Consider the following 26,336-nt stretch of genomic DNA (forward strand, 5'->3'; position numbering starts at 1 on the left):
CTTGATGATAGCTCCTCACTATTCCCCCCCTCCCCTTAATTACATTTGTCTTGTACCCAGGCTGTTTGGATCTTCCAGTTTGGTTCAGATACCTCCTCTCTGTATCTGTGACTAGTCTACTGTCCTCTTAAAATTGCTCAAGTCCCTGAGCAGGTGTAGCATGAGTCAGCCCAATACTTTTTTTCCTGCCTGAGGCAGAGCAGCAAATTAGAGCTGCTTCAAGTGAAGGTGTACAGAACCTAAGGCTGGCCAAGTTGTGTTGGCTCCCGAAGCAGAAAATTCCACAAGCGCCTCTTCCCCTCCCTGGCATTGAAAATACAATAAAAAATAAATTAAAACAGCAAACAATTTTCTGCTTTTTCATGGCACCCGGGCTGTGCACACACTCCTGTTTACTCTACATCCGGTGCCCTCCCACCACTATTTTTGGAATTAGAGTACACATGACAAGAGCCACAATCCATATCTATCCTGCTCTTTCTTCTGAAATACACTACTGCATTTTGATGCATTTCCCCCCCAAGCCAGCTTGGATCCCAATTGTGAAAAAGAATGACTTAGCCATGTTTTAAGTAATATGCACCCAGGATCTAAAACCTGTTGCCTTAGGCAATGCCTTCACTCTGGCTAATGGTAGGACCAACCAACCCTGTCCATTGCAATGGCATTTGAGAGCATCAGTAAATATTGAAACCTGTGTTCCAATTTTCATCCAAGCAATACCTATACCCGGAACATAGGATAGGTCAAAAACTGATATTGTAGCTCTTCTTAATAGATAATATTTTGCTTAAGGCTAAAAGGTGTGGGATTTCTCTCTTTCTCACAATATGATTGCCACACTTAAAAAAACTAAGACAGTAATAGAAAGGCATTCTTCAGTGTGAATCAACTTTTAAACGACTACATCACTGCTGTGGTTATTCTACCAGAAGGTTATAATTATAAGTCACTTACCTATGTCCATGCTGCAATTTTATTTTATCAGAATGCCAGAAAATTCATAGCTATTCGAATCTGCTGCCTACAACTCTGTCTTGGGGGAATAGAGGCCCATGGAGATTAAAACCAGTAGTTTGTGTTGTTATGAATTTGGGGTGTTAAGTTGTGTGCCAGACTCCTCTAATCCCTGGATCCAGCAAGTGTCAGAATTTAATCAAGGCTTCTAATTTTTGGAATAGTCAGACTAACCTCCTGGTGAGGTGTAAGGAGAACAAAGGAAGGTGCTCTGTGGGATATGGCTAATGGGTGGGCAATTCACAGACAGTGAGAAGGATAAAGCCAGAGTTTAGAGTTGTGATGTGACCTAGAAGTAAAGCAGCAAGCTGGAGAGAGAGAGTCAGAACAGGGTTTGAGTGCAATGTCTGAGTTCTGTTTGAATCCAAGGCTGCAGCTATGGCAGAAACAAGACCTTTTTGGGGTGTCAATGCTGTGAATCCATCTTTTGTAGGCTCTGGCTGTATCTATATGTAAATAAATCACATATCCACCACAATCTCCACTGTGCCTCATTCCCAAAAGGAAACATGAACCCTGGGTAAGTGCCTGCAAGCCCTGGGATCTCACTTGGAAATTAGGGTGGTGTCCAATAATTTAAGCTACTGCAAAAGTATGAGCATAAGAAGAGACATTCTGGATCAGGCTAATGGCCCATCCAGTATCCTGTTCTCACAGGTGCCCATGGGAAACCTGCAAGCAAGATTCAAGCACAACATCACTCTCCCCTCCTGTGGTTTCCAGCAACTGATATTCAGAAGCATTACTGCCTCCGGCTCGTAGCCTTTGATAGCCTTCTCCTCCATGAATTTATCAAAACCTCTTTGAAAGTCTGTGGGACCATACATAACTAACTATGCAATATCGTGTAATAATAGTAATAAATTGCGGGTCATCTTATACACGATTGATGACAGCAGGCAGCAGGAGTTTGGCAGTGGCTATTGGACGTGTGATTGGTTGCTGCGGCAAGGCCTGCTGCGGCAAGACCAGCAGCGTACAATTTGCCCCCGCCAAAGCTCAACAATTCTGGGCAATCTCCCCACCCAAAAAAGGTTCAACAACTTTGTAGAATTCCCCCCATCTCATTTTTTGTCCCCCCCAAAATAGGGCTCGTCTTATATGTGGGGGCGTGTTATACACGGAACAACACGGTACTTACTTTTATCTGTTCTGAATCTTTCAACATTCAGCTTCATTAGGATGTCCTCAAATTATTAAGAAGAAGAAAATATCCATCCATTTTCTCATTGCCATGCATATTTTTCCCATTTCAGATTCCTCACCACTACTGCATGTCCTGTCTAGTTCATATACTTTGTGTTAGGCATCCAGGTTGTCGTGTGGGCAACGGAAGGCTGTGTCAAAGATTCTGATCTGTTGATTGTATGCTCCTAGATTTGGCCTGAGAGTTGCTTCCCCAAAGGCATGTGAAAGCTGAGTGCTAGGGTGGATTCCTTAGCTATCTTGGCTATAGACAAAAGGTCTATACTCTTGCCTGTGGTCTTCCTTTTCCTGATTGCTGTGGAAAAGCAGTATGAACACAGTCTTAGCTCCTGGTTGTCAAAAGACCTCTTGTGCTCATTCATTGACCTTTCCTTTGCATAGAGTTAGAGATGAAGAAGGAATTTGTTTGGTGCCCTTAAGATATTGGAACTCCCAATTGGATTTCACACGTCTCCAGATTTTGTAATGCTGTTTTGATGCATGGAAATATGGATTTTATGGTTTAAATGTGTACAAAATACATATTTTATGGGAAAGCACACTGAAAAGAATGGGAAAATATCTATTTTGGGGAAGTTTATATAAACATGAATACAAATAATGCTTACAGTTTTCATATATGCTTTGTAATTTCTTTTTTAAAAATTTCCTTTTATTAAAAGTTCTCTTCAGCAACGAAAGTACACGCAGCGTCTCCGCTTTCAATTCACAGAGTCCTTTCTAAAGATCAGTTTTATTCTAAAGATTTGACGTGAGACACTACTGTTATAGGCAGTATGAGGTTGTGGGAGAAGAGAGGTGGGGAGAGAGAGAGTGGGGGGAGAAAGAAGGGGGATAGTAAACTTCCATTCTTTTACATAGTGTATGTGAGGGGCTTTTGTATCTGCGTTGCATGGATAGGTTCTTCATCTATAATTTTATTAGTTCTCATTGGCAGGGAGAGAGATTGGGGAGACCAAGGCATGGCTGGTTGCATTCACTTGATGGCAGTGAGTTTTATTTGTGTGTGAGAGAGTGAGGGGTTAGAAGCAACTCAAGAACTGGTTCCATTATATATTTTACAAGCCAACAATGCACATTCACACTACAAAGAATTCATGAGCCACCTACTTTCAGCAGCTAGGAGCATCATAACTAGACACTGGAGGGAGCTGTCAAGAGTGAACTTAGACCACTGGTACCAAACCGTATAGGAAACAGCCCAGCTAGAAAAGCTAACCAATGAATCAAAATTAGCATGGGGACAAACAAAAGAGGATGCCTTCACCCCAGTGTGACTCCCCTTTATTACGTACGCAGCCCAACAAAACAACAACATAACCCTCCCCATGACAGCATGCAAACCGATATGGCAAATTGCATATATTCTTTCAAAAAGTCCATGTGAAACAGGACGGAGAAGATGGTTGACTGAATGCCAATGAAAATGAAATGGGGCAGAATTAGGCTGATCTCTCCACCCCTAATAACTATCTACTTTGCACCTTGAACTTTATTCCTATCCTTGCTGCTCCATCAGTCACCTTTTTTTTCTTCATCTGCTACAGATGGATTTCCCAGCATTGACCCACCGGCTTGAAATGACATGTCCATCTGCTTTATCCCTCTTACATCTCATTTATCTCTGGGTATAACCTTTGGCTTCAGTTAGGGCTATTCCTCCTGCTTAAACTCCCAAGTTAGATTGGAAGGAACACTATCCAAGACAAAAATGCCCTCATCTTTAAAAATAGAAAGAAAAGAAAAGAAAATACCATGCACTGGTCTGCATTTACATCGGCAGACAACAGCAATGCTCTGGACCTCCATAAGTATTTGATAAGGGATAAGCACAAGGCACATACTGTGATGTGCTGAACACAAAGCTTTCTTATCATCCAATGCATCTGTTTGCTTTTCTTCCTTCTTGTCTGAACTTCTAGCTTGCCTGCCTTTCCTTGGCTTGTGTCCCAGGCAGAAAACTCAGGACAAGGAATTGATTTTTGTCAAACGCCCAGAAAAACAAATACAGAAGAGGTGAGAGTCTTGCCTCCAGGATCCTTTTGCCTTTCCTGACTACTCTCCCATGAATCTGCTCAATAGCAGAATAATTGAAATTGCTCTTGATCAATAGATTAGCCTTTCCAAGGTCCCCATTACCTGTATTAACAACGGCTCTTAAGTATGCTGCTCCCTATGAATGCTGTGGCCAAAATGAACCTTTTCCAGCTCCTGTGTTCCTGGCCTTTTATCCTCTGAGGTGGCAAATCTGTCTCTGGGCTTGAGATTAGAGAAGGGGCTTCACATGATTAAATTATTCTGCACATGCAATAAATAAATAAATCCTTCCACACAGACTATAACTCTTATCCTTGACATCCAGTTTTCTATATGAATAGAGAGGGGTTTTTTTTGTTTTGTTTTTTAAATGCAGAGCCTGAAATGGTACAGGCCACACACAGATTTAAATGTCAATGAGAACTAGGCTTTTAACATAAGGCCTGTCCACACAACAAAATTGTGTTCACTAAATGCATGGAGAGGAGAGGGATTGAGACCATCAGTCCCACTCCCTTGTTGGAAGTGCTACAGCAGAGATCATTCAATATGCCTTCAGTAGGAGGTTGATGTCCTCCCTGTACCAGGGAGCCAGGTGGACAGAGCTGGAGCAAGCATTGGGAACGAGTGACCACCCAGCCAGTGTTGGACTCTAACTCCCATCCACCCCAGGCAGCATGACCAATGGCCAGGGAATTGTGGTCCAGCAAATATCTGGAGGGCCATAGGTTCTCCACCCTTGTGCAAGAGGAACTGCATGGGACAGAGCCACAGAAGGTGCATTTCACTTCTAACATCTAGAAGAGCCAGAGTACAGTGAATTTCTTGGGGCTCTGGTGGAAGCTGATAGAAACAGGAGCATCTAGCACTGGTGGGACAGAGATGGCCAAACATTGATGTGGACCCTCTTTGGGTGCTGCTGCTGCCAGACAGACATACTTTCAAAGAGCAGAGAAACTTGAAAGTGATTCTGATATATTTTTTCTATGCCCCCATCCAAACCACTGCAGCTGGAAGTAAAAATGTGAGTCTGGTAAATTCCCCGACTGGATGCTAGCACTGTCACTCAAAGAACTACATCCCTTTCTCTGTTTCCTTCCATCTCTCTGCTGTCATTTCCCATTAATTAATGGAAAAACATCCCATTTCCTCTGAACATGCTACTTGGGTTAGTTGCTTGGGCCATCTAATACTATCTTGCTCTGCAAGTGCCTTCTGTCTGAAACATTGCCTGTCCGCAGCATGCACCACACCAAGGGCCGGATTGTGATCTAATATATCTGATTTATATGCCTCATAACCCCAGACCCATTTCTGTAAATGCATCATTTGTTGATGTTATGCTTTATGGTAATGGCCTCCAGAATTGTTTATTGGCATATCTGGGGTCTGCAGTTTTATTCCTTTTACCAAACCATCTTGCAGAATCGTTCAATAAGCCAGACCTGCTGAAATAGCTTACTCATATGGACTTTGCCCCGTGTAAAAAAGGTTGTGCGAATGAGCCCCAAATCGAACAGGCATGAAGCGATTTTCTGATCAAGGTCTCAGTAACAGAAACAAAAGCGCAGTTCATCTCTCTGGGCTCCTGCAAGCTGCCCTATGTGACAAATAAAGTTCTATTTCTCATTAGTTTCATATAACAGACTGTAGCATCCCGAAATGAGGGCATATTTAAGAGCACAGTTTAGAGAGGGATTGGGAAGCCTGTGAGTCATAAATCAGAACACTGCCTTAGTTCTCGAATAGGAAGGGAATTAATCTTTCTGTCTTTCCTCTCCTTCTGCACCTCAGAGACTTCAGAGTCCAGCTCAATTATTTCTGAATCCTGTATGTGTTTCAACCCTGCAAAAAAGCCACAAAACCCTTCCTGCCAGCATGTTTTCTAGCCAACATTGAACCTAGCAGGCAAATGTTGAGTCACTTTACGACTCAGGGTGCTGCTGCTCATGGTAATGGGGAGAACTTGCAAGGGAGAAGCATACAGAAGCTTTCAAGGACTTCCTGGGTATCACCAGGAAGGCATTCGTAGTGGTGTTTGCCAGGGCAAGGCTGAAAGTGCCTTTTCTGGTGCCTGAAATGGGGGGGGGGAGAGCCCTAGAAAGGACTAGTCCCTGCTTTGATATAGGGAAAACGAATCAGAGACTCAGGAGGGGGAAAATGAACTAAAAATGAGATGAAATAATAAAAAAACCCTCTTTTTTAAGAAAGCACGCCTGAGGCCGCTATCCTAAACTTTTCCTTCTTATTATAACGACTCATCTTCCCCTACCTGCTGCGAAAAGAAAGCCTGCCAGGTTCAAGCAGAAAAGGATACATGTTAAGGATATGGGAGGGAATGAAGTCTCTCCATTTCATTTTTATGGGAAGCCCGTTGAATTATGCTTAAATTGGAGCAGTTAAATACAGAGGACACATTTTTCTTTCTTAATTTGACCCCTGCTTTTTTATATAGCATATATGAATGTGTTTTATATTCGTTGTAAAAAAATCTTGGCCATAAGAGAGGGTACTAGCATAGGATCTGTTGCCCTAAACATACAAAACACAGCTGAAGAAGTGGACATTTTATAGGCCTTTATAATTGCTTCGGTTGGCAGGCAGAAGAGGATGTCATCTCAGTACATGCTATCACTCCTTTGTGGCTGCATACACACTTTTTATAATAGAATCAATGGAGAATGAGTGCTTGCTTTTTCTACATAGTCCACACACAATCTAGATTTATTGCTCTTTTTTTACCCCCGAAAAGCACTTACTGAGAAACTAGTTTCATTCTGAAAATACAAGCTGATTGCAGATTTATTATTCATTAGCCTGCAGTGTGTCCATCAGAATACAGACATAGTTGGCCCCAGCAATGGGAGCTCTATGCACACCTGCCCAGTTGTGGGTGGGCATATACCAGGAGCACAATAACCACTTCCTTCTTCCTTCACCTGGGGCGTGTGCAGGAAGGGAAAAAGGTGTGAGTAACTTAAACATGGGGAGGGTTTTCAAATGCATAACAACTAACCCCACCCACCCTTGTGGACAACAGGCTCTGCAATCAATCTTTATTGAAAGCAGCATGTTGAAGACATGAATGAACGATTCCAGGTTGAGGAAACTACTTTTTTGAACTACAAATGAGTATGTGTTTATGCAGCCTCTGTTTGTGTATGTTGATGCATATGTGCATTTGGTAAGTAGAATTGGAGAGGCCGTCCCCATGCTCAACCTACAAAGATTCAGCATTCTGTTTGCACAAAACCAATACACATGCAATGTGCATGCATGGAGTCTCTAAAATAAAGCAGGGTTCCCAAATAGCCAGATGAGCCTACATGTGCATAATCTGTACATGCATTTGTACAGACAGTACATTGAACATGTGTAAGTAAGGAACCAGGCTTCTTGCCTCCCCCTATGCATATTTAGTAGTCACACGTTGCACGTTCTCAAAGGTCCCTAGTCCCTCAGTTTGCAAAAGGCTGTTCATACTGTGTAATTCAAAGTCCCTGCTGGAGAATCTAGTGCCAGTATTTTTGTACCATGCATGTAGGGTAGCTAGTCCCACAATTCGGGTGAATGAATGATGTCTTCCTGAGCAGGTACCCATTGCTAAAGAGAGCTTTTGTCTCTAATCGCATGGTTCTGGATAAACCAACCAGCACAGCAGGAGCAGAAGTGAAAGGATTCAGAACAGCTAGGAATAAAACCAGGAGGAGACCAGAGTAATCGCCTGTACAAGCAGCCCTGACCTTCCGACAGCACAGATTTGAACTACAGTGAAAATAAGTATCGGAGAAGACCACTTGCTAACCAAATTACATTATTCGTGCTAAAGTTTTTTCACTGCAAATAGAGGTTTTGAGGATACTAGTCAGACTTGTTTTCTCTCTTTAAAAATATACAAAAACCTTTAGAATGAAAACACATAATCATGGACACTACAATCCCATCACAAATGCTACATAGTAACCCCACATTATGGGGTGGGGGTGGGGTCATCTTCAGGAACCATTTAGAAGTGGTGGTGAATGCATGAGGCTACACCCTTTAAAAAAACTTTTAAGGACATCTCTCATCCCAATTATGTAAATGCAATTATAATTAAGATAGGAAATTTGCTTTTAAAAGCAGACATTGACAGGGCAGTAATTAAATATTTTGCTCCATTTCTTTTCTTTGGTTTTCTTATTTATGGAAGCTTTATTTATTTATTTATTTCCTAAATTCATCTCATCTCAAAATAAATTATGCATTTATCTAAGAAATTTTTATTTTTATTTTTTTAAAAGAGTGCACAAACTGCATGCTTTGTTGTTTAGAAAAACATGAGGAAGTGGTAAATTTCTATTTAATGTGTATTAATTTTGCCCCATACCCCAATAACGAAGCCTTTTGCATGTGCACCCTGCATGTTTTTAATCCATATGTCTAGCCACAAGGGTCAGAAACTTGTTTTCAATTAGTTTTTTTTTTAAAAAAAATGGAAGTGGATTTTCACAAGGGTTCTCATTAAATATTGTGTGACTCATTTAACAATGTATCAGCTATATATGGTGTTGCCTATGGACTATCAGTCATCAAGCTGAACGAATATCATGCATGTGACATGTATCACCAGGGATTTTATAGTCTTTAGTGATGGGAAATGGTGTACTGTTTGCAAGCATATTCAGTGTCTCAAAAGGAAAAGGAAAACAGCAACACACCTGCGTTTTAGTCTTATGTCCTATTAAGCAATACTGAAACCACGACCCATAGCTCAGTTAGGAACAAATGCTCTGCACAAATAGGATCTCTGGTTCCACCCTGGCACAGACCGCTCTCCCTACCAGGTGTCAAATGCATACCCTTACAAAGGGAATGTCTGTAAAAACAATTCTAGGATCTAGGAGTCTTGGCAGACCACAAACTTGACATGAGTCAACAGTGTGATGCAGCAGCTAAAAAGCCAATGCAATTCAGGGCTGCATCAATAGGAGTATAGATCAAGGGAACCCACCTGGAGTACTGTGTCCAGTTCTGGGCACCACAGTTCAAGAAGGATACTGACAAGCTGGAACGTGTCCAGAAGAGGGCAACCAAAATGGTCAAAGGCCTGGAAACGATGCCTTATGAGGAACGGCTTAGGGAGCTGGGTATGTTTAGCCTGGAGAAGAGAAGGTTAAGGGGTGATATGATAGCCATGTTCAAATATATAAAAGGATGTCATATAGAGGAGGGAGAAAGGTTGTTTTCTGTTGCTCCAGAGAAGTGAACACGGAGCAATGGATTCAAACTACAAGAAAGAAGATTCCACCTAAACATTAGGAAGAACTTCTTGACAGTGAGAGCTGTTCGGCAGTGAGAATTTGCTGCCAAGGAGTATGGTGGAGTCTCCTTCTTTGGAGGTTTTTAAGCGGAGGCTTGATGGCCATCTGTCAGGAATGCTTTGATGGTGTTTCCTGCTTGGCAGGGGGTTGGACTGGATGGCCCTTGTGGTCTCTTCCAACTCTATGATTCTATGAATTCAAAAGACGTGACAATCAATGTAATCTGAAAAGCACCAGCCACTATGATAAAGACCATCAATATAAAACCATAATATCCACACTTACTGAGAGCCTAAAAATTCCAAATTCCATATCATCAAGCAAAAGACATAGGAAATGCCCCGTGTTGCCTTCTATAAATGCATATCATACAAGTGCATCTAACCCAATGCAACAAATATCAAAAACAAACCTATGTATGCTCCTTATCGATGCCTGCTGGTAAAATCCCTCATATTGTAGCTCATCAACCATACTGTAATGTGTGTCACCCAACAGGGCATATAGACCCTCCCTGATGCTTTGAAGGTTGACTGACAGAGTAATGTCAGAATATGGGATATTAGTATCATATCTACAAAACTGCACACCAGATTACAGTGGCAGCTTTTAAGGCTCAGGTATACTTAACAGTTTCATCTGGTCCCAAAAGCAGCTCTATGAGTTGAGGCAACTTTGTCAGAGGCAACTTGTTACCAACCACGATTAAAAAGCTAGTGAAGAGAGGACTTTGAGCAAAGGCATTGCCATCAAGTATGTGGAAGCAAATTAACTACATCAAATTACTAGGAAGAGGTAGGGATAAGCAGCAACACTTGAAACAGCTGGACAAAGTCAGAAATGGATTCTTTCAACTCTGTAGTCTATGCTGGACCTTTCCATTGCCTGGGGACATCCCTGGTTAATACTAAGTCTTGATGGGAGTCCAGTGTATGGGAAAGCATAACTTTTAGGTTTCTCTTAATGCAATGTAAAGTCGAAGAACTGATAGAGATGATTTTTTCCTCTCTGCAAGAGCAAAAAAGAAAAAGAGACAAGCCCCCTCAAGCTACTTTTGTCCCAGTGAATTGAATTGCCTAATCGAAGTGTCATATTGAGTTCTGAACACTCACAGCCTCAAATGCTGTGCTAAACTCAAACTAGATTTAAGATAACTAGAGTAACCCTTTTTCAATGAAGGTGGCCTGAATTTCTCTTTGCTTTTACAGATGACTCATAACCTGCAAATATGAGATTTGGCCTGGACTGGACCATAACTCTTACCACATTAGAGGAGAATCTATTGTTTCTTCAGTGTAATACCCAATGAACTCAAAAAGAATAAATGCTGAATAAAAGTTTAGGTTTTCTTCCCAACAATCTGTTTATGGAGCATTTGCCCTAATTTATTTGCACAAAGTTTGTGGGGAGGTTGTATGAGGTCCATTGTTTATTGAGCACGAGCACACCCACACCCACACACACCCAGCATTGCTATGTGGATATGTATTTTATCTAGATGGGATTAAGGAATTATTACTGTTGAAAAAGAGATGGATCAAATATATTTGATAAGCCCAGTTAGACAGGTTTGATTTGCACTGAATTGCCTGTCCCATACAGTTGGGTACAGCCTTTGTCCTATTACTGGTATTGCATGGAATGGAATTGGGAAAATAAATGATGGGAATGGAATCTTCCAGCTAACTATATTTTTGCAGGTAAACATATGGAGTGGCTCTGATTCTTTTATGGTTCATACATAGCATATGTGCGACTTTTTCACGTTACTTCTCATGCTAATGAGCCTGAATGCCTCCCATGGTAGATATTGATATGGCCTTTATCTAGACATTCAATATATTGCTTAGTACACTTTCTCACAGTATTCCGAATCTTCTTTGCACAAATGAGCATTTTCACCACAAGCCATTGCCTTATGCAGGAGAAGCATCTGGTCGCTAGCATGGGAACCGCCCAGACTAACTATCACAGGGCAGTGGAACTACTTAGCCGACATTCTGCTACAAATAGTGATTCAAGAAAGCACACAGGGAACTAATTGGGGCAAATGCTGAACATGTCTCTCGGCCCAGCAACTTAGAAACTACTCCATTTAAAAACCAAAAAGATAGGGAACTTGTAATGGAAGTGTCAATAAGTTGCAGAGCATGCAAATGCATAATGAAAATATAGGTGCAAATTAATAGCTGAGGAAACCCCATCTGTTAAACAATATTCACAATATATCCAGCCACTTAGAAAGAGGTAACACTAGAATATGTGCGCAGGAAGAATGAGGCTCTTGGGTTTGTTAATAAAGCACCCCTTCTATCCATAATTTGACTGTCACAGTAAGAAATTGGATATGGTGCAAATTCTCCCCTCTCCCACAGCTAACTAAAAGAATTCCATGTGGGTTTATGGTCATAATAGAACAACATTTTGTTTGACCCATAGATTCATAGAAGTGTACAACTGGAAGGGACTCCAATGGTCATCTAGTCTAAATACCTGCAATGCAGGAATGCCTCAGGCAAAACAGTTTTTTCCCTTTTAATTGAAGTTCAACTGCAGATTGAACCATCTAATTATCTCCCCAAAAAACCCCCAACAATCACTAGAAAGGAACCTCCAATTTCACTCCTGAAAATCTTCTCAACATTCAGTGTATTTTATTTTATTTTATTTTATTTATGTTTCAGGTATTCTGAAAATGCATTGAAATGGAAGCATGATAGCTCATTCTCAACTAACATTTCCTTACAAAGTGACCCAGAATGAGCTTTCTCATCCCACAGAAGCTTAGTCACCTGTAGCACCATCACCCTGCCAAAATATGAGAATTCTGTTGTGTGGTTAAATATGTGTTAAAATGTCTGGTAAAGCAGTAATCTGAAGAGGCTCAGAAACATGACACCTGGAAGTGATAAGACAGGCCCGCTGGATCAGGCCAATGTCGCATCTAGTCCAGCATCCTGTTCTCCTAGTGTCAACCACATGCTTGTGGGAAATGGGCAAGCAGGACCTGAGCACAAGAGCACTCCTCACCACTGCGGTTTCCATCAACTCGTACTTAGAACCATTACTGCTTCTGATCATGGAGACAAAACACAGCCTTTATTGCTCTTAGCCACTGATAGCCCGATAGGGCTGAGATTACAGAGAGTTCAAATTAATAATGTTTTGCAAATATCTTGCAAAACATTATTGCATTTCAGTAAAAAATAAATACAGGATATTGTTAGAATTTGGGTGTGTGTGTGGAGAATAGAAACCATTTCCATAATGAGTCATTGAGAAGCTTGCTCTCTCTTTTGAAAACTGGTTTTGTCTTTTACTTTTTTGCAGAGGGAACAACTACTAGCAGTGGAGTTGTTTTTCCTCAAACTTGTCGGCTCCCGAACCCTGGCAAATGCTGCCTACTGTCCACCCTTGTTACAAGACTGATCCTCAGAGGAAAGTTCTGCCATTTGAGCTACAGAAATATTCACGGCTTGGTTAGCTTTGGTAATCACTGTGCCCAGCATGGAATCCCTGAACGTGCTACAAAAAGATGGTCATACGAGCTCTGAAGCTCACCATCCCAGAATATGAAGAGGGCAATGACTGTACTGAGTAGGTGCAGTTGTTTTTCTTCTCTGCTTGCTCTTCCCAAACCAATCTGTTTACCGCACAAAAGTGGCAGAACAGTCATGAAGAATGAATCAGGGGCTGATGTCATTCTGAGAAATGGCATTTCAGTTTTCATTACCAGAATACCTCCAAGAATTAAAGCTGATTTGCATTGATATTTGCCATCTGAATTATTAAAGGGCTTCTTTCCCCATACCTCAGCTCCTCTCCCTTTACCCCAGGCTTCTGTGCTACAGTCGACAGCAACTGTGACAATTTAACCATCTCACCAGGGAGGAAGCCGGCTTGCTACAGGCAGCTTATGGGCTTAGAGAAACTGGTGGCTGATGGGAGGAAAAAAATGTCTGGTGTATTTTGCATATCTGGTAAAAGAAAAGACAAGGGAGGAAAGCAATTCCCCCTACTTTTGTTGCCGGGGTGTGTGTGTGTGTGTGTGTGTGTGTGTAAATATGCCTTTACTTTCTCCTATCTATCTTCCAATTAATGGCAGTATAAAAACATCATTTAGTATAGAAGTGAAGCACTGGGAGTCTCCTAATCATCAAGGGTTGATGATTACTTTATACTGTACTTTATAATTCTAAAAAGAAGCGATGAACACCTGCACCTTAGCTGTGATTTTATTTTAAGTACAGTGGTACCTCAGTTTACAAACACAATTGGTTCCGAAAGCCCGTACTTAACCTGAAGCGAACTTTCCCATTGAAAGTAATGGAAAGTGGATTAATCCATTCCAGATAGTCCGTGGAGTACTTAAACTGGAGCGTACTTAACCTGAAGCGAACTTTCCCATTGAAAGTAATGGAAAGTGGATTAATCTGTTCCAGACGGGTCTGCGGAGTACTCAACCTGAAGCGTACTTAACCCGAGGTATGAGTGTAATTGGTTCTGGAAGTCCGTACTTAACCTGAAGCGAACTTTCCCATTGAAAGTAATGGAAAGTGGATTAATCCGTTCCAGATGTGTCCGTGGAGTACTTAAACTGAAAATACTCAAATCAAGGCTTACTTAAACCGAGGTATGACTGTAGTCGAATGCTTTGTGAAGGGGCTGACTATCTGACATTCAGAGTTTTATCCTGCTTTGGTGCTGGGTCTTAAATTCACTGGAATTCTCTATAGCCCTGTTATTTTTGTTTTGTTTTTATTATCCTTAGACATCAGTGGAATAAGCCACATGCTTCATTCACAGACCAGTTATAAAGGCCATTGCTAACACAGAATAACTAAATATTGGCAGGTGAGTTTAGTAGATAAGAAGGGGTGGTCATCCAGAAATATACAGAAATATACCCAAGTAGAAAAAGGGTTACTTTGCAGGAAACTTTAGAAATGATGAAGGCTCCAGAATAGATTTTCAAAGCAATGAGCATCCACTTAACTCCTGTAATACACACCCATGATCCGTACGCAATGTGGAATGACTTCCGCGGTAACATTAGAAGAGATGTCTGAATGTTGCAAGACTAATATTCCAAGGAGAAAGACGATAAAATGCTGTGAGAGAGCAGCCCTTTGGAGCAAAATTAGGTCCTGGAAATTAGCAGATTGCAAGCATATAACTTAATTAATGGGGGTGGGAAACAGAACACATTTCCAATCATACCTCAGGAGCTGGCACAGTTGCACCTAGTACTGGCAACGGCAAAAGGGAACGGCTGGTTACTTCAGAATTCAGCGGAGGAAACATTCTCTCTGCCTTGCTTTGCTCACATTTCTTTTGTTGGCTTGCTTCCCTTCTTCCGCCCCATTTATTCTTGGCAGCATTTCCTTCCCTTGCTTATTATATAGCTTGTTTCAATGGGATAGGACCAGGCCTTTTGGATTATTATCATTTTGCTGCTCCTGCTCCTGAAAGCCAGTGTAATGTAATGGATGGCTAGAGTGTCAGAGCAGGGCTGTGGAGACCCCAGTTTCAAACCACCACTCAATCTTGAAATTCACAGGGTGATCTTGAGCCTGTCACTTTCTCTCAGCGTAACCTACTTCACACAGCTGTTATGAGGGTTTAAAGGAGAGAACATACCATGCATGATGCCTTAATCTTGAACAAAAGGTGTGATTGAAATGTAACACTGTCACTAGTATTACTTAGGGGTAGTGGTAGTGTTAGTAGCATTGGTAGCGGTAGTAGCACGAAGCTGCCTTATTAGTCGGGGTCTCTCTGAGCCCTATTTGGAGACGTTGGGGATTAAAACTGGGACATTCTGCATGAGGACTGTAAATATGTTAGTTGATTTCAAATACTGCTTTTCCAAGATGTTTCAAAGGGAATAATCTTTGCTTCAGTCTTTGCTTCTTTGGTGGGGGTGGGCTTTTTTAGAGAGTGGAGAGGGCCCTTTAACAGTTGCAAGACAGGCAAAAGTACAACTGGTGCAGTTTCTACCTGCATCCATGACATGCAAAATCAGAGAGGTTTACCTTAGTCCTATGTATAAACTGTAAGGTTGGCTCACAATTTGACAACCCCCCCCCCGATTTAAGGGTGACTAAACTAAAATTAATCTCCAACTTTTCCATTCCCATCCATTTCCCTCCTAATTTCCGATCCATGCCTGCTGTTTAATTTCACAGTATTTCTTGCTCTGTAAATTTCTTCTATGACAGCATTAATCTCCTCTAACACCTTGGCTCATATTGTCAAATTTCTTATTCTTAAAAAGACAGAAGTCAGAAGGACACAGCCTGGGTTTCATTTTGTGTTTTTCGCTAATCTGAATAAGAGTGGAATCCTTTTCTAAAGGAAATGGCACCTAAAGAGTGAATTGCGAGTCTGTCCGGGGTAATTGCTGAATCGAAATTGATTCTCTCCAACATCTGCTGGGATCATCAGCATTGATAACATGTGGGAGCTAGAGTAGGCACCGTCAGAAGTTGAATTTGCACACATCTTGCTACATTCTTTGAAAAATTGAAAATCTTCTTGCCAAAGCTTAATAGGATGCAAATACGTATGAAAATTACATTCCTTGAAGATGGAAAGAAATTACTGGTACAGGTCAAGACAAAAAACAACAACAAACCTTGTGGTGTAAAAGACAGTTTTTTTACAAATGGGCTCATACTGTCCTAAAAAAAGAACATTTTGTTTACCTGAGAATTCAGAAGTAATTGTACTGGGGTTCAGCAAGGAACCTGTGGCCTTCCAGATGTGTTGGACTACAACCTCCATCATCCCCATCCAGCATGCCATGCTCAATAGCTGAGGATGATGGGAGTTGTTGTCCAGCAACTTCTGGAGGAAGATAGGTTCCCCATCCCTCATCTGTGGAAAATTTCACTGGGCACAATTAGAATCTGCATTGCCATTTTATGATAAGGCTAAAATATGTCATATGTTGTTTGATTGTTTGTTTGTTTGTTTGTTTGTGTGTGTGTGTGTGTGTGTATGTGTGTTGTAATATAGATGAAAACACTGTGGAATCATCTTGGGGTCACTTCACACATTACATTTTTAGGTGTGCACATAAGGTTTTGTCTTGCTAAGCATAGTTCTGAAAACAGCTGATTGAAAACACATGCATCATACAGAAATATTCGTCAGAAACTGGCTGTGCTTCGCATAGAGTGTATATTTGATAATGAACCTGGTTTTGCTGCTGATTGATGTGTGTTGCAGCACTTAGTCTGGAAGGCTTCAGTGTCAAGAAGCTCTTAGTATTGCCATAAGCATGTTCTTTTTTCTGTCTAAGATAAATGCTAAAAGGATAAATAATCAGAAAGCAACCTCCCTATGCTGATTGCCCTGTGGGTCAGGCTAATGACAGTGCCCTTTCCAAGACAACCAACATTAAAGTATCAAAGGAGCAATTAAATGGTCAATGGGCCTGGCTGGTTTCTCACTCATTGAATTCCGACTAGCATCTCTCCTTTTGTAACACAAAACGGGGGGTGCGGGGAGCCAACCTGTTTTCTTCTATGACCTATCTGCAAAAATAGTCTATAGAGAGACTTAAGACTGCAGGTAAGAAATGACTATTGGCACCATACTAGAAGCCAATTTTGTGATTTTGAAAGGCTCACTTTGAACTCATTATTAGAAGGGCAAGGCCTTTTCACTTTGTCTGCTGCTAGTGATAGGTTCCCTTATTGCTATATTGTATTTGCAATGACAAAGACCACATCTACTAGATGAAAACAGCTGCTAACAGCAAGCAGAATATCCCGATGTTGACTGGCACAGTCTGATGTAGGGAAAAAGAAATCATCAACACTTTGTTGATCCAATGAGCTTACCTTTTCCTGGCTGTTTTTACATTGAAACTTCCTCTACTGGTGTCAATAAGAAGCACATAGATACAGACCAAGGCTACCTACCTGTAGGGGTGAGGTGTCTCCAAGTAATAACAGGATCAGGGCGTCCATTTGCCATACACACCAGGGTCACGTTGCTGCCTTCATTCACAGTGACATCTGATGAGATGTTGGATATCTTTGGTGGAACTATGGAAACAAAAAGATTGGTTGGTTTTGACTCAGCTTTTCAACTTCAGAGAAGCTCTACTCCAGGCATCCCCAGACTGTGGACCTCCAGATGTTTTGGTGTACAACTCCCATGATCCCTAGCTAACAGGACCAGTGGTCAGGAAAGATGGGATTTGTAGTCCAAAACATCTGGAGGGCGAAGTTTGGGGATGTCTGCTCTACCCTATAGTTGGGTTACTGAGTGCCCTTCCTAATCCCCTCATGCTAAGAGTCATATAAAAATAATATGTTGAAGGCAAATATTCAGGTGCTACTCTCACTGATATACATTGCTGTTGTGCAACCCAACTCTCCATACTCAGGAGTAAGCCCACTGCTTTTTTTTTTATTTACTAAAACTCATTACACAGGTGATCAGAATATCACAGAGTAGGGACAGGAAGAAGCAGGGAGTAAGTGACTGACACTTTTTAGCTTTGGACACTGAAGTCTTCAGGAAATACTTCAACAAAACTTAATGCATTCATTAATGATAAACCAAGACTGTGTCCAGTGGAGTTTGCTTTCTAATAAATCTGCTTAGGAGTGCAGCAGCCCATATTTCAAACCTAGGTAAAGGTAAAGGTAAAGGGACCCCTGACCATTAGGTCCAGTCGTGACCGATTCTGGGGTTGCGCGCTCATCTCGCATTATTGGCCGAGGGAGCCGGCGTATAGCTTCCAGGTCATGTGGCCAGCATGACAAAGCCGCTTCTGGCAAACCAGAGCAGCACATGGAAACGCCGTTTACCTTCCCACTGTTGCGGTTCCTATTTATCTACTTGCATTTTGACGTGCTTTCGAACTGCTAGGTTGGCAGGAGCTGGGACCAAGCAACGGGAGCTCACCCCGTCACAGGGATTCGAACCGCCGACCTTCTGATCAGCAAGCCCTAGGCTCAGTGGTTTAACCACAGCGCCACCTGGGTCTCTTAAAACCTAGGTAGCACCAAATAGCTGCAAAGGAGAGGAATGCTCTGCCTCAAGTGGATATATGTTGCACAGGAGAAACTGGACTCATAATATGCCTGCAGTTTTTGTCCAGCAGCCCATCTGGGCCAGCCACTTTAGCTTACTTCACTGTAGTCAGGTGGGGGAAGCATAAGAAGCTCTTTTGTACCATGCCAGACCATCTAGCTCAGTGTGGTCCACACTGACTAGCAGCAGCTCTTTGGGATTTGAGATAGGAGACATTCCCAGTCCTGGGGATCGGTATGAAAAGCAGATGCTCTACCACTGAGTCGTGTCTGTTCCCTAAACGGCTTATAGCAGGAGGCAGGGACAGGATCCAGCACTCTGACAGGCAGGTTCACCCCTCCAAATCACCTTCCTTCACTCCTGCCAAGCTCAACCCATGCTCTAAGTCTATGGGTCTGCAGTTTTAACATAGGTCGTTAACGCTCCCCAACAAGTCTGAAGTAAAAGTGCCTGTACCCTTGAATGTGAGAAAGCATTTACTCAAGGGATTTACTAATCTCTTTGTATAGCATACAGTTTCCATTTGAAGGTAAGGTTGCGGTGTCTTCTTTGGCATGGCAGGAAGCTGAATTTGCTGTGAAATTCCCCCTACGATGCATATTTTTGCTTCGGAATCTGTGCTTTCACTTCAAAGAGTCCTTGTGATTCTGTAAATAATCCTGGAAATGTGAACTGAGTGCAAACCAATGCAGTGTGTCATGCCAGGGCTATATTTAGCTGTGGAAGTACAGCTGAGTAAAGAAAATGTATACAATATTTGCTTGGCTCTTTTGATTTTGCTAGAGCCATGAGTCAGCTTCCAGAGCACCAAGCAGGAACTCGGGAGCACAGAGGGAATCAAATAGCTTTGATTCACTATGGAGGCTAAAATAAACCACAAGGCTGAGTCACCATAAGTGGTGGCTTCTTGGGTGAAAATCGTGCTCTCATCCATTTGGAAGTTTGCTGGCTAGAAGCCTTTCAGCTGCTGTTTCCACCTCGAGCAGGGACAGCCAATTTCCCCCTCAAGTCAGTAAAGAGATAGGGTGGCTAAAGTGATGGTCGCCAACTTGGATGGCTTTAAAAGAAGTTCAGACAAATTCAAGGAGGACAAGGCCATTGACAGCTACCAGCCACTATGGCTATGTTCTACCCCAACTGTCAGAGGCATTATGCCTCTGAATAGCAGGTGCTGGGAATTGCAGGTGGGCAGAGTGTTGGTCCAGCTTGCAAGCTCACCTAATGTGACAACAGGATGCTGGGCTAGATGGGCCATTGACCTGATCCATCAGGTTCCTATTATGTTCTTAAGCAACTCAAGCAGACCTAAAAAGGAAGGGCCTGGGGAAACAACAGGAGTTGATACGAAGCTAAAGAAAAGAAGATATGAGGAGAAAGCTGAAAATTATGACTGCGTGGAAGGAAATGGGCAGCTTTGAAAACTAAGCCAAGGCAACATAGGTTTGTAAGGCTTGAAGTACTTGGGAATTCTGTCCATTATAGCTTTGCATGCCGCTGAAACTATCAACAAAAGGCTGTGAGAGCCAACAAAAAGAGTAATTGTGTGGGCTGAATTTCACATACTGTGAACAGAAACACAAATCAACCAGTTCTTTTGCATCACACTGTTTCGAAAGTCTGGGGGAAGGGTTGGTGATCTCCTAATCAAATCAGGAGAGCCACCGAGAGTAATTTCTTCATATACAGCAGTACCTCAGTTTAAGAACAGTCCAGTTTAAGAACAATTTGGTTTACAAACTCTGCAAAACCGGAAATAGTGTCTTGGTTTGAGTACTTTACCTCAGTCTAAGAACGGAATCCGAATGGTGGAAGGGCACCGGCGGCGGGAGGCCTCATTAGGGAAAGTGTGCCTTGGATTAAGAACGGTTTTGGTTTGAGAACGGACTTTCGGAACGGATTAAATTCATAAACCAAGGTACCACTGTATTGCATATATTGCAAGGTGGTGTGCTCTCTGTAGTCACCCTACTTTTTGAAAGCCAGCTTCTATATGGTTTATTCCAACCGCATGAATACCCTTTTATACCAACAAAATATAGTCCTATTGGGAGCTGGCTTCAGAATGCAGGGTTTTGTTGAAGAACTGTCATTTGCAAGGGGCAGGGGCAGCCCACCCTGTTTCACTGCCTGGCGAAAACTGAAGCATTTGGCAGAGTGACCAGATTGACAATTAATAAAACTAAACCAGAATTGCTGTGTCTGAACTGATTTACAAGATGAATTAAGAAAGAAGATAGACTTTATGATCTGTCCACAATATATTAAATATCTTGAAATTAATATAACAAAAACCTGGGAAAAACTTTATAAAGCTAATTTTCTGCCATTAATAAGAAATATTAAGAACGATTTCAAAAACTGGTCTAGGCTGACATTATCATGGATGGGAACAGTGTCCTATGTGAAAATGATAGTTCTGCCATTTTTAAAAATAGTTTTGTTTCAGACTATACCCATTGGTATTTTGACATACATTTTTTTTTTATAAAAAAAGTAGCAAAAAGATGATAGCAAACTTTGTACACTGGGGTAGAAAACCTAGATGTCCTAGATAGATAGTTGTGATCTATCAACAGTATCGGTGTGTGTGTGTGTCTTGCTGTACCTCATTTACAAAGTTATCATGCTGCTACCCATATTCAAAATGTAATTGGAATAATACGTAACACAAATGATAAAACAAGGTTGCAAATGAAATTTGATAGAAATCTATTATATAGAGTACCAAGTTTACCATTTTTAACATATATTAAAAACATTTTTGTTCCATAGTAAATACACAGTGGTGCCTCGACTTACGAATTTAATCCGTTCCGAAGGCACCTTCATAGGTCGAAAAATTCGTAAGTCGAAAAGCGCCATTGGAAACGCGATTTCCCATAGGAAAGCATTGGAAACAGAAAAATTTGTAAGTCAAAGCAACCCTATCTAAAAATTCGTAAGTCGAAAAACCCCTATCTAAAACCACCGCGGTTTCCGTTCGGATGTCGAGACATTCGTAAGCGCGCACCGATTTGCCCCAATCGTAGGTCAAAAAATTCGGTTGTCAAGTCGTTCATAAGTTGAGGTACCACTGCATTTGCTTAGGTAGATCTGAAAGTATGGAAGATGTGGGCACCTAAATTAGCTACTTCAATCTCACTATGGATGCCTTTTGTACTGCATCCACTTTTTATAGGACAGGAAAATCATAGACTCATAGAACTGGAAGGGACCATGAGAGTAACCTAGTCCAACCCCCTCCAACACAGGAATCTTTTGCCTAACATGGGGATCGAACCCATGACCCTGAGATTAAGAGTCTCATGCTCTACTGACTGAGCTCTATGATTGATTGGCAAAACTGATTGAAAAGAACGTGCTATTCAGAAATGGAGAGAGAAAGGTCCTTACAGACTGATTTATTTGAAAAGTGTTCACCTATATCAGCTGAACAAATGAGAAAAGTTGGAACAAAGATTGTAATTTTGTTTTATGTTCATCAAATTCGGAAGTTAAAGTGCATGCTACAAGACCTTTAACATCATTTGAAAATTTGATTGTTACATAAAATGAATATAAATTATTCTATCTAAACTCTATCAAATAATGAATGAGTTAACGATTAGAAACTGTAATTCTGTGACACAGCAATGGGAGCCTGGTCTAGGGACTGTAACATTCTGCCACCCCAGGCGGCTTCCTTAGTTTGCCCTGGCAAGTGATTTTCAGCACCATCTATGTAGCATTGGACCCTGCCCCCCGGCATCTGTGGGCACCACAACACCATCAGGCATTCTCCTTGGTGTCTTTCAAGGCCCCTTCCCAATTTTATATGGGAAATTTGGGATTTCAGGACGGGATTGCCTGTTTTTTGGTGACATGTTGGTTTCTTGTTTTGGCTGTGTTTCATTTGTTCTGAGATGTCTGCTTTTGAGCATTAGCACTTTTCCTTCTTGGAAATGTGTGTTTTGTGTGGCCCAAAACAATTCTTGGTTTTCTAAATGTGTCTCCAAATGTTAATGGGTTGAGGCTGAATCCTGGCAAGACAGAAGTACTGTTCTTGGGGGACAGGGGGTGGGCTGGTGCGGAGGACTCCCTGGTCCCGAATGGGGCAACTGTGTCCCTGAAGGACCAGGTGTGCAGCCTGGGAGTCATTTTGGACTCACAGCTGTCCCTGGAGGCGCAGGTCAACTCTGTATCCAGGGCAGCTGTCTACCAGCTCCACCTGGTACGCAGGATGAAACCCTACCTGCCCGCGGACTGTCTTGCCAGAGTGGTGCATGCTCTAGTTATCCCCCACTTGGACTACTGCAATGCGCTCTATGTGAGGCTACCTTTGAAGGTGACCTGGAAACTACAACTAATCCAGAATGCGACAGCTAGACTGGTGACTGGGGGTAGCCACCGAGACCATATAACACTGGACCTGAAAGACCTACATTGGCTCCCAGTACGTTTCCGAGCACAATTCAAAGTGTTGGTGTTGACCTTTAAAGCCCTAAATGGCCTCGGCCCAGTATACCTGAAGGAGTGTCTCCTCCCCCACCATTCTGCCCGGACACTGAGGTTCAGCACCGAGGGCCTTCTGGTGGTTCCCTCACTGCGAGAAGCAAAGCTACAGGGAACTAGGCAGAGGGCCTTCTCGGTAGTGGCATCCACCAAGTGGAACGCCCTCCCATTAGATGTCAAAGAGATAAATAACTACCTGACATTTAGAAGACATCTAAAGGCAGCCCTGTTCAGGGAAGTTTTTAGTGTGTGACATTTTAATGGTTTTTTGTTGTTGTTGGAAGCCACACAGAGTGGCTGGAGAGACAAATGGGGTACAAATTTGTGGGGTACAAATAATAATATATTATTATTATTATTATTATTATTATTATTATTATTATTATTATTATTGGCCCCTGATGAAAGAAATGCTTGAGCAAGTCCCAGAGAGGTACAGACAACCTCATAGTTCAGTTTCTTCATCTTTTTTTAATTCAAATTTCTGATACTTTAGGCTGATTGCTTCCAAATGCCTCATGCTTGTACAAATCTGTCCATGTAGCAAACTTACTACTGGCAAACTCCTTTGGGAAGCCTGCCTCGCTTGTTTGAGAGGGCTGTGATGAACATTACAGTCCCAGAATACACTCAGCCTCTAAAGCAAGACTGGATCTTACACGGTCAACATTCAGAGTCATCCACTAGTTAAAACAGACCAAAATCATTTGAAGCCTTCCTTTCTAATGGGTTTCCCCCCACTGTGTCAGAAATCATAGGTGTTAAAAGCAGCATCCTCTTAATTTGCAGCATTGTACTAGCTTCTCTCTCTTCCCCACCTGCTTTGTATGCAATTTTTAAAGGACAATTTTAAATTGGAAAGTCTTGGCTGCATTAAGGACAATCTTGGCTCTCCTGCGCTAATAGAGTTGTTGTGGATCTTAGCAGCAGCCTGAAATATTTGTAAAGCTTTTAAAGCAAGCCTGAACTACTCTAGGTGCTCCGTGATTACTGTGAAATTCGTTTGAGATATTTTAGGGTGAGCGATTTGTGAATGGAATCAAATAAATAATGGGGAAAGTTGTTTTGTACTCTTTCATTCATATATATATATATGAATGAAATAAATAATGGGGAAAGTTGTTTTCTACTTTTTCATATATATATATATATATATATATATATATATATATATATATATGTTGTTGTTTAGTCGTGTCCGACTCTTCGTGACCCCATGGACCATAGCACGCCAGGCACTCCTGTCTTACAATATAAAAACAAAAAATACATACAGTACCACAATGACAAAACAAAAAGAATAATCTGACCATACACTTTAAAAGGCTTGCTAAATAAAATAAAAGTATATATATAATTACAATACTTTTATTTTATTTAGCAAGCCTTTTAAAGTGTATGGTCAGATTATTCTTTTTGTTTTGTCATTGTGGTACTGTATGTATTTTTTTGTTTTTATATTGTAAACCACCCTGCAATCTTTGGATGAAGGGCGGTATAGAAATTTAATACATATATAGTCACCCAGTTAGATGGAATAATAAATTATTATTATTATTAGGAAATAAGTATTGTCCCTAGTGGATAGGACAGCTGGAGCATATTTAATATGTTTGAAGTTGTACATTTAGGGGTAGACGTCTGCGAATTCTAACTTTATACATGCTTCTTTAAGGAAGGGGGAGCATTCATTGGAACTAGTGGAATCTACCCCTAAGTCAAGGTTGGGGATCCTTTTTCAGTCTGAAGGCCGCATTCCCTCATGGACAACCTTTCAGGGCCACATGCTGGTGGTGTTTGGGGCTAGAGTGAGCAGAGCAACAAATATTTTTTTGTACAGGAGGTTATATTCTTCCCACATTTCTCCACCCTCCACCCAGGCAAAAAAAGAGGCCCTATCACTATGCAAGGAAAAAACCCAGCCAGGTAAAAGCACTTGGAACAGGTCAGATGAGCGGTGTGGCTTGGGGAAGAGTCTGGACAGCCAAAGAAGCCAATATTGAAGATCCCAAATACATTTTGCCGAATTCAACTGGGCTTTCCGATGTGACCAGTGGATCTATGCCACTTTCAGCACAACCTAAGAACAATGTGCCATCATATAGAAGAAATGCCTTTGTGTAGAACCATAATTTTTGGCAGTATTGTTCCAGTACTTTCATAAAATGTGCTAAAGAAAACTTCATCTCCCTAAAGAACCACATTAATTCACAGTCTCTGGTCCCAGTGCTTCATGCTCCATTGGAGAAAGGGTCCAATAGTCATGTTCCTCTGGTAGGACACATGGGCATGGGTAGGTGGGTGGGGGAGCTGCCCCCCCAATCAAGTAAACCAATAAAAATACTTAACTAACTGAAGTTCTGCCCCCCTCCCAACATAAATCCTGGCTATGCCCATGGTGAAACAGCTGGACCACAGGCTATTCATGAGCATGGAACTGTGCATAGCATTGTTATAAGGTAGGCCATTGCAGGGCTCTATCAGAAGCTGTCTGTTGTCTTTGTCCATGGAGTTTTCTTGGCAGGGATACTGGAGTGGCTTGCCAGTTCCTTCTCCAGGTGGATCACGTTTAGTCAAAACTCTCCACTATGACCTGTCCATCTTGGGTGGCCCTGCATGGCATAGCTCATAGCTTCTCTGAGTTATTCAAGCCCCTTCGCCACGACAAGGCATTGATCCATGAAGGGGACTGTTTAAAATTTTAAAAGATGATGCTGTTAAGGTGCTACACCCAATATGCCAGCAAGTTTGGAAAACTCAGCAATGGCCAGAGGATTGGAGAAGATCAGTCTACATCCCAATTCCAAAGAAGGGCAGTGCCAAAGAATGCTCCAACTACCGCACAATTGCGCTCATTTCACACGCTAGCAAGGTTATGCTTAAAATTCTACAAGGCAGGCTTAGGCAGTATGTGGACCGAGAACTCCCAGAAGTGCAAGCTGGATTTCGAAAGGGCAGAGGAACCAGAGACCAAATAGCAAACATGCGCTGGATTATGGAGAAAGCTAGAGAGTTCCAGAAAAACGTCTACTTCTGCTTCATTGACTATGCAAAAGCCTTTGACTGTGTCGACCACAGCAAACTATGGCAAGTTCTTAAAGAAATGGGAGTGCCTGATCACCTCATCTGTCTCCTGAGAAATCTCTATGTGGGACAAGAAGCTACAGTTAGAACTGGATATGGAACAACTGATTGGTTCAAAATTGGGAAAGGAGTACGACAAGGTTG

General features: G+C 41.8%; 1 protein-coding gene across 2 annotated transcripts in view; it reads right to left on the reverse strand.

Moving 5' to 3' along the window:
• Window positions 1-26,336, reverse strand: part of LSAMP (limbic system associated membrane protein) — a 440,854-nt gene that overhangs the window by 143,096 nt on the left and 271,422 nt on the right. For both annotated transcript variants that reach the window (XM_088668209.1, XM_035114576.3), the window contains exon 3: window positions 17,495-17,620. In XM_088668209.1, the coding sequence (XP_088524335.1) occupies window positions 17,495-17,620 (126 nt within the window). The remainder of the gene's footprint in view (window positions 1-17,494; window positions 17,621-26,336) is intronic.

Source organism: Zootoca vivipara, chromosome 4 (genome assembly GCF_965207765.1).
Source record: "Zootoca vivipara chromosome 4, rZooViv2.hap1.1, whole genome shotgun sequence".
Lineage (NCBI taxonomy): Eukaryota > Metazoa > Chordata > Lepidosauria > Squamata > Lacertidae > Zootoca > Zootoca vivipara.